The sequence below is a fragment of the Stylophora pistillata genome, chromosome 11 (genome assembly GCF_964205215.1).
Source record: "Stylophora pistillata chromosome 11, jaStyPist1.2, whole genome shotgun sequence".
Classification (NCBI taxonomy): domain Eukaryota; kingdom Metazoa; phylum Cnidaria; class Anthozoa; order Scleractinia; family Pocilloporidae; genus Stylophora; species Stylophora pistillata.
In genome coordinates, this window is record NC_142529.1 from 28001393 (window position 1) to 28021035 (window position 19643).

Here is a 19643-nt window from a genome sequence, read left to right on the forward strand (position 1 = left end):
CAAATTTGAAAAACAGTTTCATTTACTGCTAGAAGGCGCCCTGCAAACCGCGACGGGAAGAGAACTTCAAAACACAAAATGCTGCGAAAAAAAAAATCAATGAACAAATCAAGGTAAAACAAAAGCTGGTACATTTCTTTGCGAAGCTAGATCATGAAATCTCCGATGCGACGTTTTTGTAGGACGTAAACACACGACGACAACTGATTTCCTGACAAACTGGGCAATACGAGATAACATGAATTATGCAACAACGCGAAATAACGCGCACAGCCTCAAGTAATCTATATACCGTATTTCCTTGAATAGGGGCCCACCCGTCGGCCATCCAAATTTCAAATGCGCTGGAATTTTTCTTGTTGACGAAGGGGCGTCTCTGGGTGTGCCACCTTAAAGTACAGCCTAATGACTATGATCATATAAAGAGTTTAAAAATACAGAAATGCTGGGTTATACTGCACTTTTGGGTGTGCCACCTTAAAGTACAGCCTAATGACTATGATCATATAAGGAGTTTAAAAATACAGAATTGCTGGGTTATACTGCACTTTTAGGTGTGCCACCTTAAAGTACAGTCTACTAGATAAGATCATAGAAAGAGTGTAAAAATACAGAAATGCTGAGTTATACTGCACTTTTGGGTGTGCCACCTTAAAGTACAGCCTATTGACTACGATCAGAGAAAGAGTGTAAAAATACAAAAATGCTGGGTTATACTGCACTTTTGGGTGTGCCACCTTAGAGTACAGACTAGACTACGATGATATAAAGAATTTAAAAATACAGAGATGCTGGGTTATACTGCACTTTTGGGTGTGCCACCTTAAATAACAGCCAATTGACTAAAATCATAGAAAGAGTGTAAAAGTACAGAAAATGCTGGGTTACACTGCACTTTTGGGTGTGCTACCTTAACATACAGACTACTGACTACAATCATATAAAGAGTTTAAAAATAGAGAAATGCTGGGTTATACAGCACTTTTGGGTGTGCCACCTTAAAGTACAGCCTTTTGACTACGATCCTGGAAAGAGTGTAAAAATACAAAAATGCTGGGTCATACTGCACTTTTGGGTGTGCCACCTTAAAGTACAGCCTATTGACTACAATCATAGAAAGAGTGTAAAAGTACAAAAAATGCTGCGTTACACTGCACTTTTGGGTGTGCCACCTTAACGTACAGACTACTGACTACAATCATATAAAGAGTTTAAAAATACAGAATTGCTGGGTTATACTGCACTCTTGGGTGTGCCACCTTAAAGTACAGCCTATTGACTACGATCATAGAAGGAGTATGAAAATACAAAAATGCTGGGTTATACTGCACTTTTGGGTGTGCCACCTTAAAGTACAGTCTATTGACCACAATCATAGAAAGAGTGTAAAAATACAAAAATACTGGGTTATACTGTACTTTTGGGTGTTCCACCTCAAAGTACAGTCTACTAAATAAGATCATAGAGAGAGTGTAAAAATACAAAAATGCTGTGTTATACTGCACTTCAGGGTGTGCCACCTAAAGTACAGACTTCTACATAGGATTAATAGGAAAGGTAATAAATACTAAATACTAAATAAGAAAGGTAACTAGTGCATACTGTGATATTGAAAAGGAAGCAAGTACTTACAAATGGTGCCCATTTCGAAAGCGCTCTCCGACGAAACATCTGGGCGCTGCACAATATTAACCACACCCCTTAACTTAAAGAAAAATAAACAAGAACTGTTGAACCACAAGTGAAGGTACTTGCCAATGCCACCTCTCTTATCAAAGACTTACATCAACACGGGACTGACAAAATGTAACACAGTTAAGAATAAAATTCTTAGCTTTGTTTACATCTGTGTAGGAGAGCTTCAACTTGTCCAGCGGAAAGGAGAATCCCACAATCTCTTCAAGGTTTTGAAGAATCTCAAATTCTGTTGGACCTGAAATGTGTTTTATCATAATGGGAAAAATAATAGATATACCCACAAAGTGAATCAATTGTAAAATAGACACAAAGCCAATAATTTGACCACTCACGCACCCAACATAGAGCTAACAAGAATATTCTGCTTTGAAATAGAAGACTCCTGATCACTCTTCTTCTCAACAAAAATTCTATCACCATGAAAAGACTCTGGGCCAAAGCACTTCAGGGCTTGATTGGCTTCTGGAAGTGAACCAATCTTATTGGCAATCAGACCAATGGATGCATTAGCAACTGCTCTGTATTGCACATCTCCATATGTAGTGCACACAGCTGAATGCTAGTAAACTCTTCATCAAGGAGAAAAAGGATATCATCCCGGATTCCAGTTGATCTGCAAATTATGGATAACAATGGTGCATTTACAATAATTAAATTGTAAATGGGTACCTCAAGAAGAGCAGGGATGGCGTGGTGGTGAGAGCAATCACCTCCCACCAATGCGGCCCGTGTTCAATTCCCGGGTTGAGTTTGTTGGTTCTCATCCTTGCTCCGCACGTTTTTCTCGAGGTCCTCCGGTTTTCCTCCCTCCGCAAAAACCAACGTTCCAAGTTGTGTCCCCAGTTAGCTTCAAGCTAAATACCCCTGACACACTATTAAAGTTTATTATTATTATTTATAGATAAAAAATAAATAGTCTCATGAATATCATGGCAGTAAATAAATGGTGGAAGGTGGCTGCTCTTACCAATGCATCAACTTTGGTACCCAAAAGGCCTCAAGCACTTCCTACATAAGCCTGTGCATTATATAATGATCATGAAAGGCTAAACTTAAAGTATAGCTGCCTATGTTACACTTGCTTCGTAGGCATGCTAGGCAGGTTTCATCTGGGGCCACTGCATGACATTTGCAACCCTAATGGGAAATGAAATTACCTCAAAATAAATTAATATTATCTTACGAAATTTTGTGGTTGCATTATTAGAGAAGACTGTAGCTTGTGTAACTGATGAACTACAAATAAAAAATGCTCATTGATCCACATGTGCACCAACACAAATACTAACCCTTATTGCATTGCATATAAACCAGAATTATACATCTACCCCTCGACCACCAAGTTGAAAATCAAGATCCCCTTTCTTTACCAAAAGAAGGATCAGTGTTTTGTAGTCCAATGAAACTAGGATATGACAAAAAAACAACAGCAATAAAGAATTATGACATGACATACCCCCGGTACATGTAGAAAATTAACTTATAGTTAAAAATAATGGTCACTGATAATGAAAAAAAAAACCCTCAATTAAGTTTCTTTAAAAGAAAGTCAGCATCCTCCCTTTTAAAAAGATTAAGGATAATGTTCTTGCAAATAACCTTTATGTAACAAAATGATAGAAACATCTTACCATCAAATTCTACATTAAACTTCATGCCATCAACAAAAATTCCTTGGTTCTTGATGATTCTCTTTTGTTCATTTAGCTCCTTTAAAATTACCTTCAGGCTTTCCCTATCAAAATAACATTAGGCATAAAGACAACCGATGAAACTTGTTTATTTAGAGCTTGTGTTGGGGTAATGTTCTTATAATGCAAAAGGATTTGCAGTTTTTCTCCTCTTTCTGTTTAATTCATAATGTGTGGGTATTTGTGTGTGTGTATATGTGTGTGTGTGTATTTGTGTGTATTACATTTGTCAGATCTTATGGTCTATAAAACTATAAGCTTTCAGTAAGGAAAGCTTTATAAGAAAGTGTCTCTACTGTGCAAATTAAAAACTTTGTAACCACGTCAAGCAAAGGAGAAGAAGTATTTTAGTAACATAAAATAATATAAATTAATGATGAACCTGTTTTCTTTACAATTGGCAATGGCCAGTGGGTAAACAGACTTTGCACTCTGTATGTTGTAGACAGGGTTAAGACGGGGAACCAGACCTACCAACACCTGATTTCTACCTGATCATAAAAAAATGATAATAGAAATGGTTAATTTCATTCTCATTCATGGGAACAAAAACTATGCACAACCACACAATTAATCCGAGATAAGGTATTGTTTTATAATTTATGGCAGCAGACTTAAACCTGACAGTCAGTATTTACCACAAAAGGGTCTTCCATCTATCTTCATCAGAAGTTTGAGAGTTGGTGAGCACACATTATGCAGCCTTTGCTCGCGGACAATCAACTCCAAAACAGGAAACAAATCCATCTGATAACCTTGTAAAGGAGAAGGCACCTTTTTCACATCCATGTATTTTTTACAAACTCCAAAGATCACTTTTTTGGCTGCCTTCATTTGGTTAAGGTTCAACAATATTGGTGTGTCAGAGGATTTCTAAAACAGAAACCAAAGAAAGAAAGCAGAAGAAAAATTAAAACAACAAAATTAACATGAAAAATACATCTGATATAACTGAAGTTTAAAAAAAATAGCTATTATCATAGTTATAGTAAATAATGATGAGACTTGCACTTCTTCTACCACTTTCAAGCTTTAAATTTGTTACTGTGGAACTGCTTCCAAGTTGGGATAAATTAAATCTGAGTGCAGACATATCCTTCCAAAAGAAGCCTCTTAAGATTGATAACTAATAACAGACCTTACTTACCCCTATCCTTCCAAGTTTGGTGATATTGATTACAGCTTGTCAAGTATCACCAGATACCCTTGCCTTGGTCTTGAAGTATAATAGCACCCAATCTGGAACTCGGAGGCTTTCCACGTATAAGGAAAATGTTTCATCACCAACAAGCTCTTCCACCGTCTGTTTAACTCCTTTCTTTAGGGCCACATCCTCCACAATCTCATTTACAATAGCCTTGGCCTCAGGATAGCCAAAAGCACACATGCTGGAAAGCGCCGTTGATAAATTTTCTCAGCTCCTTTCACAGATGTCTTGTGCATCTTGGAGAACGCGACTCCCCCTTTTCTTAATAAGGAAGTCTTTTCGGTTCAATCCTCGTGTACCGGTTCACAAGAGCCAATACAAAAGACCAAACAATACACAATAGCTAACCGATGACTCCTAAACAAAGAGAGAACAATAATAATTCCCTTGTGAACCGGTACACCAGGACAGAACCGTCTTTTCTGGGGGTCTCCAAATCATTCCTTTCAGAACTCCCCTTTAGATTAGTAGAACTAAGACTGCCACTGTTTGGAGGAGTCAAATGAACCGAGACAGGCATTTCTTTCGCACTAGGCGGAGTGGTGAATTGAGGGGTCATTGTAAGGCGCCGAGCTGCACGTGGTCGCTCGCAATTCAAGTCGTTGCCGTCTCCCTTGAGGGAACTCAAATCCAAGCCATTCAAAAATTCTTTAACTTTATAAATCGCGGTGGATCCTCCTTCTTCAGAACCTCGTTTTTTCCTCAGAATAACCGATACAAGCCCAAAAGACGAGCAAACAACTTCAAATGCGCTGGAATTTTTCTTGTTGACGAAGGGGCGCCCATCGAGAAGCCAAAGTTTGTCTCTGGGGTGGAAGCGGAATAATGAATAATGAATAACGGCTTGAAAAAGAAAATGAATAAGGAATAACGGCTTAAAAAAGAAATGAATAATGAATAACTAGGGTTTAATCGAGAATAAAGAATTATACCAAAAAAGAATCGCGTAAAGAAGCGATAGAGATCACGCGCTCGAAACTTGCAATCTTCGTCAAATCTTTGATGTCTTTGATGGTTTTTATGACCTTTCGGTGCCTTCCAGTCTCAGATTCTAGTCGCGGTATTCAATTACAGATCCTCCTTTTCCAGCCGATTGCGTAGCTTTTTCCTGATTCCGGTCCTGATTGGTGCGTGCTTTTTATGTTCGTTATGTCATCACTGTCCGGTTCGTCTCTTTGTGACTGTCTGCCTCGAGTGACGTGTCAGTGTGTTTTTAGTGTCGAAGAGTAATCGAACAGTTATAATCTACAAATGGGAAAAAAAAGGAGAGAGATCGCGTCAGACGGTTGGTGAAATTCAAGTTTGATATCGTAATCCACATTCGGTTCATGTTTGTTGTTCACTACAGTTCATACGCTATCAAAATTGCATTATTAATTCCAGGTCACGTTCCCAATCCTGGTCGCCTAAAAGGTCAGAGCAAACCTCAAAACGGTCGAAAAGATCGGAAAGGTGGGTCAATTTTAAGTGCTTAAATGTTGATTTATTATAGTTTTCTGTTTAGTGAATTGTTTTCACACGCTGCAGCCAATCTTAAAACGCGAAATAACTGACGTCCACCGAAGAACAAAACTGAGTTTCCTTCGTCTTGTATTTAATAACTATAACCCGCAAAATAACTCTAACCCACAAAATACCGTTTCGTTTCGAAAAATAGCTAGAATTATTAATATGAAAAAATTCCCAATAAAATACACCAAAACATGTACCATTAATTAGCGCATCGAGGAACTGTCTGGCAAAGCGCGTGGCGAAAGCACGTGGGAAAGCACGTGTCTGGGAAAGCACTTAACGAATTTCAAGATTTCAATCCCACATTTCCGACGGAATTACTAACTACTTTCTTCCAACTTTCTTTTCTACCGGCTAAACATACACTATCGAATATATGTGACCCAGTAACTGCTGTAATTTACAATATATTGTAGAATATTACACTGCTAATAATAAGCAACTATTCTCCATTGAAAAAAATTTTCCCTAAGCGAGACTCAATACATAAAGCTAAAGACGCTTTCTTAATTTCAAAAGGCAGAACACTTGTAACTCATGGTCTGAACATTCGAGAAGAAACATACTAATTATTCAGTTTCGTATTAGTGTTATTATGTTTTCTTTATATTTTTTGTTACCAATTAGTTTTATTTGTCTGTCATTGCTATTTTTCTAAGTGGAGCCCCACGTATTTCCGTTGTTACACAAAAATGTCACCTTTATTAAAAAAAAAAAAAAAAACATCGCACCTGAAGAAGGCTGGTTTGGCAAGCCGAAATATAGTATAACTTTACATTTCTTCCTATGTTGTATCTATCTTTGCTTCTATATATGATCTCAAACCACACACATCGATTTACTAGTTTGATTTAAACATGAAGTTCCTCAAAGCAATATTGAACAATTGATTTCTCATCCACATTTTTGTTGGCACATCTCTTTCAGTTCTCAACACCTGTCACGATCACCAAGGAGGCGTGGCAGATCGCAAGAAAGAACAAGGTGACGATTTGCATGTATTTTATGGCACCTATTTGATCAAAGCTTTAAACTTACGTCCAGGCCGATATTGAAATAAAAAACAGACGATCACAGCTAAATGGATCATGAAAGAGCAAATCGGTGCTGGTTTACGCCTGCCACACTACTAGTATCAGTATAGCAGCTATAAAAATAGACCCTTTACTCTCAGTGATTAGTAAAGGATTAGAATCCTTTATTTAAAAAAAATGTTAACCAGAACTTTCGGTTTAAGTAATGATCCTCATAACAAGGATAATAATAATAATGATAATAATAGAAGATTTATACCGCGCCAGTATCCTGCTGTTCAGAGGCGCCTACAAAAAACTTTAACATTAACACTTAAGACAGCTAATATTAAAAATAAAAGGCTTTTCTAAAAAGAACAGTTTGTAATCTACTTTTGAAAACAGAAACAGACTGAGCATTTCTAATTTCACTTGGCAAAGCATTCCATAATGATGGTGCTGCTACAGACAAGGATCTTGCGCAATATGTTTTCAAGTTATAGGATGAAGAAACCAGAAGGTGCTTGGATGATGAGCGTAGTTGACGCGATGGGGTGTAAGATGTAAGCAAATCACAAATGTACGACGGTGCCAAGTTGTTAAGTGCCTTGTAGGTTATAAGTAAAATCTTAAAAATAATACGTTGATTAACGGGAAGCCAATGAAGATTGAAAAGAACAGGCGTAATGTGATCATGCTCTTTTGTAAGTGTGACGAGGCGCGCAGCGGCTTTCTGGACGTGTTGTAGCTTTTTTATAGTATAGGCTGGTAGGCCATACAAAAGAGAATTACAGTAATCCAGCTTCGAAGATACAAACATATGAACCAGCAATTCAGTAGTGGTCGCTGAAAGATATTTCCTGATATAGCTAATATTTCGCAAACAATAAAATGAAGATTTGCAAATGTCAGTAATATGATCGTTAAAGCAAAAATGGCTATCAAACATAGTGCCGATATTCCTCGCCTTTGCACGGAATGGATAGTCTCACCAGCAACTGAAATCTCGTGAAGGAGTGGTCTTGGAAGATGTTTAGCGGAGATCACAAATATTTCAGTTTTGTCTTTATTTAATTTAAGGCGATTAACCATCATCCAATGATTGATTTCATTCACACAGCTCTCGATGCTAGAAACCGCTAGATCCTTATTACCCAGTACGGTTGGTTGGAAAGACAAGTAAAGCTGTGAGTCGTCAGCATAAAAGTGATAGCTCAGGTTAAATTTCTTTACGATATCTGAAAGCGGCGAGGTATAAAGCAAATACAAAATGGGTCCAGATCCTTGTGGCACTCCACATTTAAGGTCATGTTTCGTAGAAGTACCACCATCGACGAAGACATATTGCGTGCGATTCGATAGATAAGATTGCAACCATAATAGAGGCTTTCCTGCTATCCCAAACCGTACACGTAAACGAGAGAGGAGGATGGTATGATCGACTGTATCGAAGGCAGCGGAAAGGTCTAACAACAGTAAAATTACGATTCGACGCTTATCAATGGCAGAAAGAATATCATTGTGAACACGAATAAGTGCAGTTTCAGTACTGTGATATTGCTTGTACGCCGACTGGAATGTCTCATTTAACTCATATTCGTTAATGTAGGAGATAAGTTGATTAGCTACCAATTTTTCAATTGCTTTAGCGATGAAAGGCAATGCACGATGGAATGTCAACTTTTTTCATTTTAACAACTAGCGATCTCATTGGCCTAGACTCAAAAACCGCTAAAAAGTTAAGGTTCAAGTTGCATTTTGTCTAACTTTTTTTAAGGTTTCAAGTATATTTGAGACCCAATCGCACAACATACAATTTTTATAAGATATTGTATTTGGGGAACTTCATCAAAGAAGCAAAATTAAGAGGCTGTCCGCCTAAGAACGGATAAGGCAAATTTCGGACCTTCGCCGATTTCCCTAATTTTTACTGTAAAAGTCGAGACTTCTATCCCATGAGCAAATATTGCGTTTATTTTGAACTAGTCTGATTTTTTTCACTTTTTACGAGATATCTTTCAAGGTGACCTCAAAGGCACCCAGTTTCCCCCCCGACCTCCATAATTTAGCTACAAAAGTCGATCGCTGCTGTAGCCGTATTTTCAATTCTAACGAGCTTTCTATTTTATATGTCTAAGATCAGCCCTTTGCCATTACGTTAACGGTAAAATAATCACACTGTATATATTTTTCACTGAGTTACAAATTTTTCAAAACACTTACCTCGAGCAATGAAATTTGTGATGCGTGAGGTACATGTGGTTGAAAGCTATTTTCTCTTATGTGGGACCTAATCTCGAGTCAAATCTATTACAGCCTATAAGCACTTACACCTAATAAGTAAATTATGGAATAGAACTTTTGGGCACTCTTCATGGCGCGCCGCAGAGAGCTTTGTGAATTTAACAAATATTCGCCATTTTGATCGAAACCAAAGATAACGCGATCCGCACATGAATCCGATTTCTAAGCCCTAACGGCCTAAAACTGCTTGAAGATAGAGTACCAACTCCTTAATGAAGTATCAAATCGATAAAAATATTGTTTTGTCCGTTTTACATGGCATGGAGGAAATTTTTCAGAATAATCTTTCTCTGTAGTCATATGCAAATTAGCTGCATGCGTTCCTTGTTTTTCGACACACGCGTCCAAAATAGTTTCCGTAGCAATATTTGACCATGCAAACAATAGTTTCTATAGAAGTGGAAACGTTACTGTTGTATCCTTTTTGGACTTGAGAAACTTACTTAATGTTCAAGAGCGCTAGCCTTTGTTTTCAGTTATCAACGACGTGCCAACGGAAAAGTTGTTCATTTCACTCGTGTTTATTATTGTGGCCAATTTGCCAGATTTGACCATTTCTTCCAGCTATTTGCTAAAGTTTTCCTTTTAAGTGGTTAGCAAGTTGTTCATCACCATTTGTAGAATGGCATCACAGTTGGTTTGTTAGCCTAATGGTAAGAGCGCTGAACCGGCGGCGTTGCTAAAGTCAATGGTTCGAATTACGTTCAAGCATGAATTTTTCAGGTTTATTTTCGCAAATTAAAAGTTTCGTCTACAATTGCGATGAACTTCTTCTCGTTCCGCAGTTCCAATATACTGTATTCATATATTCATCATTTCAAAACGGTATTTGTTGAAGAGGTGAAATTTACATGTTTACTTTTTCAACGTGACTGAGTCAGTTACGCCTAGTCACGCAACATCTAGTTTCAGAGGTTTGTCTTGTCGTCGAACCAAACGCGAATCCCGAAGATATGCAATATGATTGAGTCATCGAGAGTAGGAGAATCCTGCCGGGAGAAATTGATAAATAATACAAATGATCGAAACTGGCATTTTAATAAACTCCTGCAAAATTCACATATCATTAATTTCTCGAAATTAAGAAAATCACAAACCTTTATTTACGTGTAAATGCTATTAACATCTCCCACGGTCAGGGTAGTATTTTTTTACTTTCTTTTTTCTCTTTTCATCTTTGCGAGTTAAGAACATCGCCACAAACTTAATAACGACAAATTTTGAGAGACTTTCGCGAATTTTCTCAGAAGTGAGTACGTTAATTCGCTGAGTACAACTGTTTACAGGTTACTTTGAGGCTGTGCCTATTGTTCTAAAACAAAGTCGCTCCACAGGCACCATCATTTGTTTTCCTGGGCTATGCAGCTTCTGATATAGTTTAATTAAAGCATTGGCATTCCTGTATAAATGACATCGGTTGCTCAATAAGGTCTTTTTTCCTGTCTCTCGATTTAAATGGTACTTCAAAAAACGAGAAGATTTCTTTTAGCATTGCTACATTAAAAAGACTAATCTTATTCTCCTTTGCGCACTCACACAGATTAAAGGCATCGTAGGACAGAGGGTACTGCGGCTTTAGTTCATTAAGGATGTGTTCCATCAGCCGTTGTCGTTCAGCTTCCTCTTCCTATAGGGACAGTTCCTTCGGATTTTGCTCGATTTCTGAGGGTGTTTGTTGCCTTTTTCTGTTTGCTGTAAGGCGAGAGAAAAACCCCTACACTTGGCTCTTGGTAAGCCACTCGTCTCGGTCAAACAACCTATTATTCTGCTCGTCTCTTACCTTTCGTATATCATTTGAAACCTGCTGAGGGTCAGCTTTTAGCCCTGATTGTTGGCCTTGATCAAAATTTGCTGTTAAATAACTCTTAACTTTGCAACTGAATCTCGTGGATCCTGCTCGTGGCTTGGGTAGGGCCCAGCCCATACTGACAGTGTTTACTGGAGGCATTGAGTCACGTACAACCTGATGGGTACTAGTTTCGCACTGCGGTTCGTCAGTGATGCTGACTAATGTAGTAAACCTCTCTGCCCAATCTCTACGGAGTTTATCATATATTGTTTCTGACAGCCTTTCATCCTTCACACAATGGTCCCCTACGTTCAAATGTAACTCGAGCTCTGAATACGTTTGGAAACACTTCACGCATCCAGGCTCCGAACATTCAAACATGTCCATCTTTGAATCGTCCAAATCATCGTCTTCATTTGAACCCTCTGTTCCAGGAACTGTGTATTCATACAGACGTGCATTGTGAAAAGGGAAGAACTCCTTACTTACAACGAGAGCGGTACCCCCTTGGTCATTTGAAACTAGCTGGTCATAAGAAATCTCCTTGCCACGCCCTATTCCTTACGACCTCCACGCACTTATACTTTTTCCCCAAACTGGATGTTGTGTAGCTTGCTAAAACAATCTATCTTGTTCACTTCTAAGGTTCTCTTAGACTCGTCAACTTCACATACGCACGCGGATGTACCTTTCACTGGTCTCTCAGAGAGCGCCTTTCTCATGTCTCCCGCTGTTAGAATGTCGTGTCCTTCGTTGCAGAAACATCGGATGCATGTTTTCATTGGGCACAGGATACGATGACACAATCCTTGCCATACTGTGACTCTGAAAAGTCATACCGAAAGACTTCAATACCTGCCCGCTGTCCGATAAAAGAAGCTGTTAGGAAAACGAGCTCTGTTGCGTCTTGCCGGAAAAAAGAAACATCTCTTGCTACTGAAGAGAGGTTAAGGAAATATTACTGGTAAGATCTTCGATGTCCACTTCTCTGTGGTTGATGATAACTGAATTAGTTGGCGATAAGCGTGCAAAACAAACACTGCTGTTTTACTTAATCAGCGCTTCGTGGGAGATGAAAATGGCCATAAACTCAAAAAATACCTTGCCTTAGGAGTGTGGAATAATATGCCCTTCAGTTAAAAGAGACAGCTCTTTGTGTTTAAGAACATCGTAGAAAAAAATTTTTATGGACACAATTTTAAATAATGCTAATTTGCATAATTTATTAACTATAAACACAGGTCTTTCCTCTTTAGAACACCAATGTTTTCAACTTAACGGCGAAAAAGTCGCATGATATGTATTTTTCAATATAAAAATCCCTCTTCAGTTCTATTTCATGATTTGTAACAAGTTCTCAGATCCCAAATTTACCTGTTGGTCGGATCGCGTTATCTTTGATTTCGATCAAAATGGCGAATATTTGTGAAATTTGCAAAGCTCTGTGCGGCGCGCCGTAAAGAGTGCCCAAAAGTTTTATTCCATAATTTACTTATTAGGTATAAGTGCTTATAGGCTGTAATAGATTTGACTCTAGATCAGGTCCCACATAAGAGAAAATAGCTTTCAACCACATGTACCTCACGCATCACAAATTTCAGTGCTCGAGGTAAGTATTTCGAAAAATTTGTAACTCAGTGGAAAATATATACAGTGTAATCATTTGACCGTTAACGTAGTGGAAGAGGGTTGATCTTAGACATATAAAATAGAAAGCTTTTTAGAGTTGAAAATACGGCTTCAGCAGCGATCGACTTTTGTAGCTAAATTATGGAGGTCCGGGGGGAAAACTGGGTGCCTTTGAGGTCACCTTGAAAAATATCTCGTAAAAATGAAAAAACCGGACTGATTCAAAATAAACGCAATATTTGTTCATGGAATAGAAGTATCGACTTTCACAGTAAAAATCAGGGAAATCGGTGAAGGTCCGAAATTTTCCTTATCCGTTCTTAGGTGGACAGCCTCTTAATATCTAATGTCTTCTGCTATTCTGATTGGTTAAGCACGAACATTACCTAAAATCTATTTGATGCAAATGAATTTTACTTTTGTAACGAGCTCCTTCCCTATTCTTGAAATCAAAGATATTCTATGTGGGAAAGACCCAATGCCACTGAACAATGAAGTTTGCTATCGTTCTTATGTGGAACATTACTTAATATGGGTACCACATTTATTTCTTTCATTAATTTCTTGTGATTGTCTTAGTTGATTTTGAGGTCGATAAATTTTTGTTGTTATTGTTATTATCTTTTTCGGAACTGGCCATTTTTTCTTATCAATCATAGGGATGGACTCGTGTCGTGAAAAAAAAAAAAAACATTTTGATGTCTTTTGTTATCGATTTGTTCGCAGCAATTCCAAAATCCTTGTACACTTTGAATCAACTTCGAAGGATTTGTACTTGTCTATCGATATAATTTGGCCTTTTTGAACCCTGTGCGTATGTGAATCAGTGTCTAAACTGAAAATTGATGTTTTATTCCTAGATTTAAGCGCTCTAGGTGTCAGTCTAAGTCCAGATCACGTTCATCGGAAAGGCATCATTTTGAGATTACCGAATCGCGCCGACAATCCTATAATAAACCAAGATCAGTATAAATGTTGTGGTCTGTTTAATTTCCATTAATTTGTGTTCACCAAGCTCTCGATACCTTCTCCAGTATTTTAAAGGCCCATTTCCAACCGAGATGCCTTGTACGCCCGGATCATTTTTCATATATGAAAAATACACTATTTTCCTTGTAGTTGCGGAATCGCTTTGATATCTTCTTCCATCTTACTAATTAGGGCTTTCAAAGTTCCATCTTGAATCATGTGCGAACAACAAACTATCGTAGTATCCATAGCAGTAAATAGTTTTTAATTTTACATGTATTACGGTGAAGAACGTCATTTGAGAAGTTGATGCCGCCGAAGAAGCGGTCTAGAGGAAGGCCGAGTCTGCCCGGCTCGGCAATGGTTATTCGACTTCGAGAGTCTGTGTATGATTTATGGAGGGCAAGGAAAACAACCATGGGCTCCGGTAACACTACAGATAGTGCTTTTGCAGAAATGTTATTGCATTGTTCCTACGATGGAACTAGAGGCTCCGGGAAGATTTTTTCCAGGTGAGAATAATTGTTTGACTGATTTTTACTTGAGATCCTGAGATATGTATGTAAGCGATCTCATTTGTGCAAGTCATTATTCTATAATTGAAATGCGTAAAAGTAAATCAGTTTTGGCAAATATTGGTTATTTTTTTATATTTTATTTAGTGTTGAAGCCGAACAATTTCCTTCAACATCAGGTAAGCTTTGTACAAGTTTTATACACAGACTCGATTTATGATTTTTCAGTCTCAAATATTTAGCTGCAAATTTGTTTACTGTGTTCTTCACCAAATCTTTGTTTTTCTTTTTAATAGTGTTTGTGAATGATTATCAGAGTTCGCCATTTAACAATAGCGCGATTCCAAAACAAAAACAAACGACTGCAAAGGATCTCGGATGGAAATGGGCCTTTAAATTAAAGGAGAATCTAGCAAAAAGTACATTTTCGAGAAAACAGTGCTTAAATATCTTTTTTAAGAAAATAACATCCGTCCGCCCCTTCAACGCCTTTCCCTTTCAACTTTGCGCAATACACTGGACTCGAACTGGACAAAACACTTCAGGATCGGTTCATACGATAACTTTTGAAAATACGCACCGATTATGCGTGGAACTAGCTTACAGTCGAGGCTCATGCGGGGGAGTCTCGTTAAAAATGTTTGCATGTGAAAAGATTTTCCCGCATGAGCCTCGACTGCAGGCTAGTTCCAGTTCAATACTATGAATATGAATATCGTCGAACATTAACAGTCCTTGAACTATTTTCTACATTGACATATATTCTGTGAAGTAATCGGCAATCGATCGGCAAGCAAAGAATTCGGCCCTGGCATACGGCAAATTCATCGGGAAATACGCTTTTCAAAGGTTCATCCCTTAACTGTACATGTTGTAAAAAAATGAGCCTTTTCGATCCTTTGGTGGTACTTTGACTGTTTCTAGCAAATGCACCGCTTACCGCTCAACTAGCTTTAACGTATTAAAGAACCTTTTTTTCTTGTCGCTGATAATGTTTTCTATATGGTTTTTCCTCTATGTATGGGACAAATCCATTAGAACTGCGCTTCTGTTTGTAGAAAGGATTGTTTTAAGTCTCCCATTTCAAAGGGGATTAATTGATTTACTAATGAATGAAAAATGTAAAACATTGTACAAGCATGGCGAATATTTGGCGCGAAAACCTGTTGGTCGCCCGTACTTTTCCGCCTTTAGTTTATGGTCTTAATATGAACACTATAAATTCCCATTTGTAAATTTTCTTTTCATTGATGTTGCCATTTTTAATGGAAAAAGGGTAAAGTATTCAAAAGTTACTATCATACATAACCCGATCCTAAATTGTTTTGTCCAGTGACGGTATTATTGCGTATGGCTTTATGATTTAGGCTTTACAGTTGAGTTTTATGGTTGTGCTGTAAAAGGAACTACATTTGTATTGATTTCGTTTTCGAAAGGGTTTTTTGAAGTGCTGATTTCATGACGAGGGAAAACCGCATAACCCGCAGAAACACCTGTCGGAGCAAGGGGAGAACTAACGACAAACTCAACCCACATTGACGTCGGGTTCGGGAGTCGAACCCGGGACACATTGGTGGAACATGAGTGCTCTCGCCACTACACCCTCCCCTGCTACCTGTTATGATCGAGTTTTTCAGTGAAGTAATATTTATTTAATTTATCTGTATATATATTCTCTTAGGTTCAAGCTAAGTGAATACTACAAACCAGTTCGTGAAAAATCGTTTCAAGTCACTCAAGCTGGAGAAAGTAAGACTTTTATGCGTACATGTTTCCGTAGCACAATATAGTTTTGTGGGCTAACCATAAGTATGCGCTAGTTCTTGGAATTAAATGACAACTGAATAAAGATTCCTTACGGTCAAATTAACGTGCCCTTCTGATGTTTTTTGCTCGGTTGTGTCAGGACGACAGATCGTCCTTTTACTGAAGTTTCATGCGTATACATTGTATTCGGCGTTCAATATTGTATTTATTGTATTGGGACTCTTTGTCCCAGTATATACATTTTTATGTTTCTTTACAGGTAGATATTCAGTCGATGATATTATTACTGACATTGCTTGTTGCACTGAAAAATATATTAAATCCAATTTAAGGCACGTTTTGATGGGAAATTCAGAGCATTTGTACAAAAAAAATAAATAAATAAATAAATTGAACGAGAGTATACAAACGCTGAGCCCTTGATAAAACTGTCATCTTTTGTCTGTCCATAGGCTCAGGTGTTTGACATTGACCACTATAGGGGAGCCGCGAGATTTTCATTTCGTGAGGCAATGTCTTCATTGGACAAACTAGTGGAATTCTTAATGATGTGGGACGAACAAACCAGGCAGACGACCAGTCGAACAGCAACTCAAGGTCCTGACCAAGTGTTGTCATACACAACAAGAAGATCAATGGAGATGATGCATGGCAGCCTAACGTGATAGCAAAATTTTCTCTCCGAGTTAGGTGCTGAAGACCTTCTAGCACAAATTCGATTGTCTGCGCTGGTCACCCTTATGGTTGAAAATTTTTTTTCGCTCATGAGACAAGGGGATCCCATGCCTACTCAACTCGAGTACGGAACTAGACGCACAGCCTGTGTAAGGGAACTGTAGAAGAGAATGTATCGTGGGCATTTCCACCACTTCACCGGGCCCAAAAGCTATTATCCGGACAAAATATTGGATTCTCCTCCTCCTCCTAAACCATCCATATCCCTAATTGAAGATCAAATGGAGAAACTATCCCTTAGCGACACAAACGAGTTAAGGAAATTCTCTTCATCTTTCGGGAAGAGTGTTCGACAACATACTGTTAGAGACAAAAGCAAAGAAGATACTGGTCAATTGCCGTATGCAATACCGTTCTCGTTGCAACAGCGTGAGCCAGGTTCAAATGTTACAACAAGTACTCTGCTACAGGGTGACACTCAACAAGTACTTTGTCAGCAGTCCGTCCTTCATTGTGAAATTTTGTTCAAAGCAGGAGAAGTTGTCGCTGTGAAACACGGTCGACGAAGGGAGAAATGGGGTTTTTTCTTGGCTCTCCTTCTAAAGGATCTCTTAGTCGAGGACAGAACTGCAAATGAACTGCAGGTTACCGAAAATGTAATGGATATTATGTGGCTGGACAATAGCGAAACTGAGGACATGTTCCTGTTTAAAGAAGCGTACGAAGACTACAAAAATTCGCCTTATTCCATTGTGGACCGTGTTTGTGTCACTATCACCTCTAACGAAAATGATTCAAAATGCTATCAACTTTCGCAAGAAGAAGTTGATAGAATTGAAAGGATTCTTAAAGGTGGAAACAACAGTGACATCGAGTCCGACGAGGAAACTAGAGAAAGCGAAGTTGCTTCCGCATCCATGGATGAACATCCCAGACATGTAGCTTGTAATAGGAGATCTGGACGCACTGCAACACGTTTGAGCCTAAATCAAGTTAATACTTAGCTTAACGCAACACACATTCATTTGTAAAGTATTCTAGGATCTCAAAGTTATTTCTTCCGTTGTGTTATTTTTAAAAGCTTAATGTAATTTTTAGAAAGTTGAGTGACAATATTTCCACATCGGAAAGAATCAGTAAAATGTGGTTCTCGGGTATTTACCACCAAATCTACCAAGAATTCGCGCTATTATATTGTTGAATAACTGTGTTGTTTTGATTTTAAATACGTTATCAATTAAAATTCCAGTGTTTTTTAGGTTACGTTATAGAGACGAAAGACTCAATCCGATGATCGAAAATAAGAATATCAAACATTATGATGCTTAAATATCTACCAATAATTTGCGCAAAGTAAATAGGGATGTTACGTTTTTGTTCAATGTAATTAATGGCCAATTTAACATAGACATTTCCAATAAGCTCATATTTTGTAAGGACAGAAGCATGGCTTATAATTTGAGGAAAAATGACACACAGGACCTTGTCCCAAATTTTAGCAGAACTAACGGTCTGAAATATAGCTTTTTTAACCGTATCGTTGGTGAATGGAATAGCTTACCTAATCACATTAGAGAATCAGATAGTATTGAAACTTTTAAAAAGAATGTTTTAAGTTTTATTAAGGATAAGGATAATTAGGGCATCTATTTTTATATTTCTATATAGTTTTGCTATATTGAATTTGTTTTAATTAGAGGGGGCATCCCTTGTATGGTGCGTCAGCGCTTTTGGTTGTCTCCTTCTCCACAATTTTTCCTTTTATGGTTTTTATTAACCTTAATTGTAATTAATACTGATTGTTTGTGTATTCTTGTGGAGTGAATTTGTAATAAATAAATAAATAACCTGCAAACATAGCAAACGCCCTTCAGTCTAAGCTACAAAATGATATCGTCAACAAATCTAACAGGAAGTGGGAAACAAACGAACACATTCAAAGAACTGGCATGTTCTCCCTCTTTGGTGGGTGGATTACAACAACAATTTATTTCTCTCTCAGCCGTCAACATTCTCCTGTCCATCACAGCATTTCTGGGCAATTGTCTCATCCTTGTTGTTCTTCGCAAGGAATCTTCCCTCTTGTACCGTTGTCTGGCAACAATTGATCTATTGGTTGGTCTTGTTAGCCAGCCTCTTGCTGCTACTTATGGGATGTCTGTGGCTCGTGAGCGATGGATTTTTTGTCGATACGCTTCTGGAGCAACTTTCATAACGAGCTACGCATTATGTTTGGTGTCTTTATTGACTATGACGGCCATAAGCGTGGACAGATTTCTCGCCTTGTTGTTGGGCCTGAGATACAAACATACTGTAACTTTGAAGCGCACATATATTACTCTAGCTGCCTTTTGGGTTCTATCCATTGTCACTGCTCTATTATACATTTTAGATTATCGTATAACTATTTGGTATGGCCGTGTAGTTGGACCATCTGGCATAATTGTCTCAATCGCTTCGTACAGAAAGATTTTCAGCGTCCTCAATCGTCATCAGGCTCAGGTACAAGATCTTGTTCAACAACAGCCGAGTAAACCAAATGCACTGAACATGGCGCAATACAAAAAGGCAGTGTACAGTGCACTGTGGGTGCAGTTAGCATTAGTTGTTTGTTCTGCACCGATCAATTTAGTGGAAATTGTGATCGCTCATAGCAAACGATATCCACCATATTTAGTGGTCTTAAGGCAAATAGCAAGTTGCTTAGTTTTCTTTAACTTGACGTTAAACCCATTTTTTTACTGCTGGAAGATAATTGAGGTAAGACAAGCAGCAAAGCAAACAATTAGACAATCACTTTGTCCACGGAGTTGACGGGTTGAAAGGTAAGGGTGAAAGCGTTGTCTTCGTATTTTCTTAACTCAACATACATCG

The 19643-nt window shown here is 38.1% G+C and overlaps 1 protein-coding gene and 2 pseudogenes across 1 annotated transcript; 1 reads left to right on the forward strand and 2 right to left on the reverse strand.

Annotated features, from left to right (window-relative positions):
* Positions 1-5155, reverse strand: LOC148720977 (uncharacterized; annotated as a pseudogene).
* A 5984-nt stretch (positions 5156-11139) lies between these two features.
* Positions 11140-11936, reverse strand: LOC148720978 (uncharacterized; annotated as a pseudogene).
* A 5003-nt stretch (positions 11937-16939) lies between these two features.
* LOC148720979 (uncharacterized) lies at positions 16940-17773 on the forward strand. The gene has a single exon (XM_088737715.1). The coding sequence runs from the start codon at positions 16940-16942 to the stop codon at positions 17771-17773; it is 834 nt and encodes a 277-aa protein (XP_088593841.1).
* The last annotated feature ends 1870 nt before the right edge of the window (positions 17774-19643 follow it).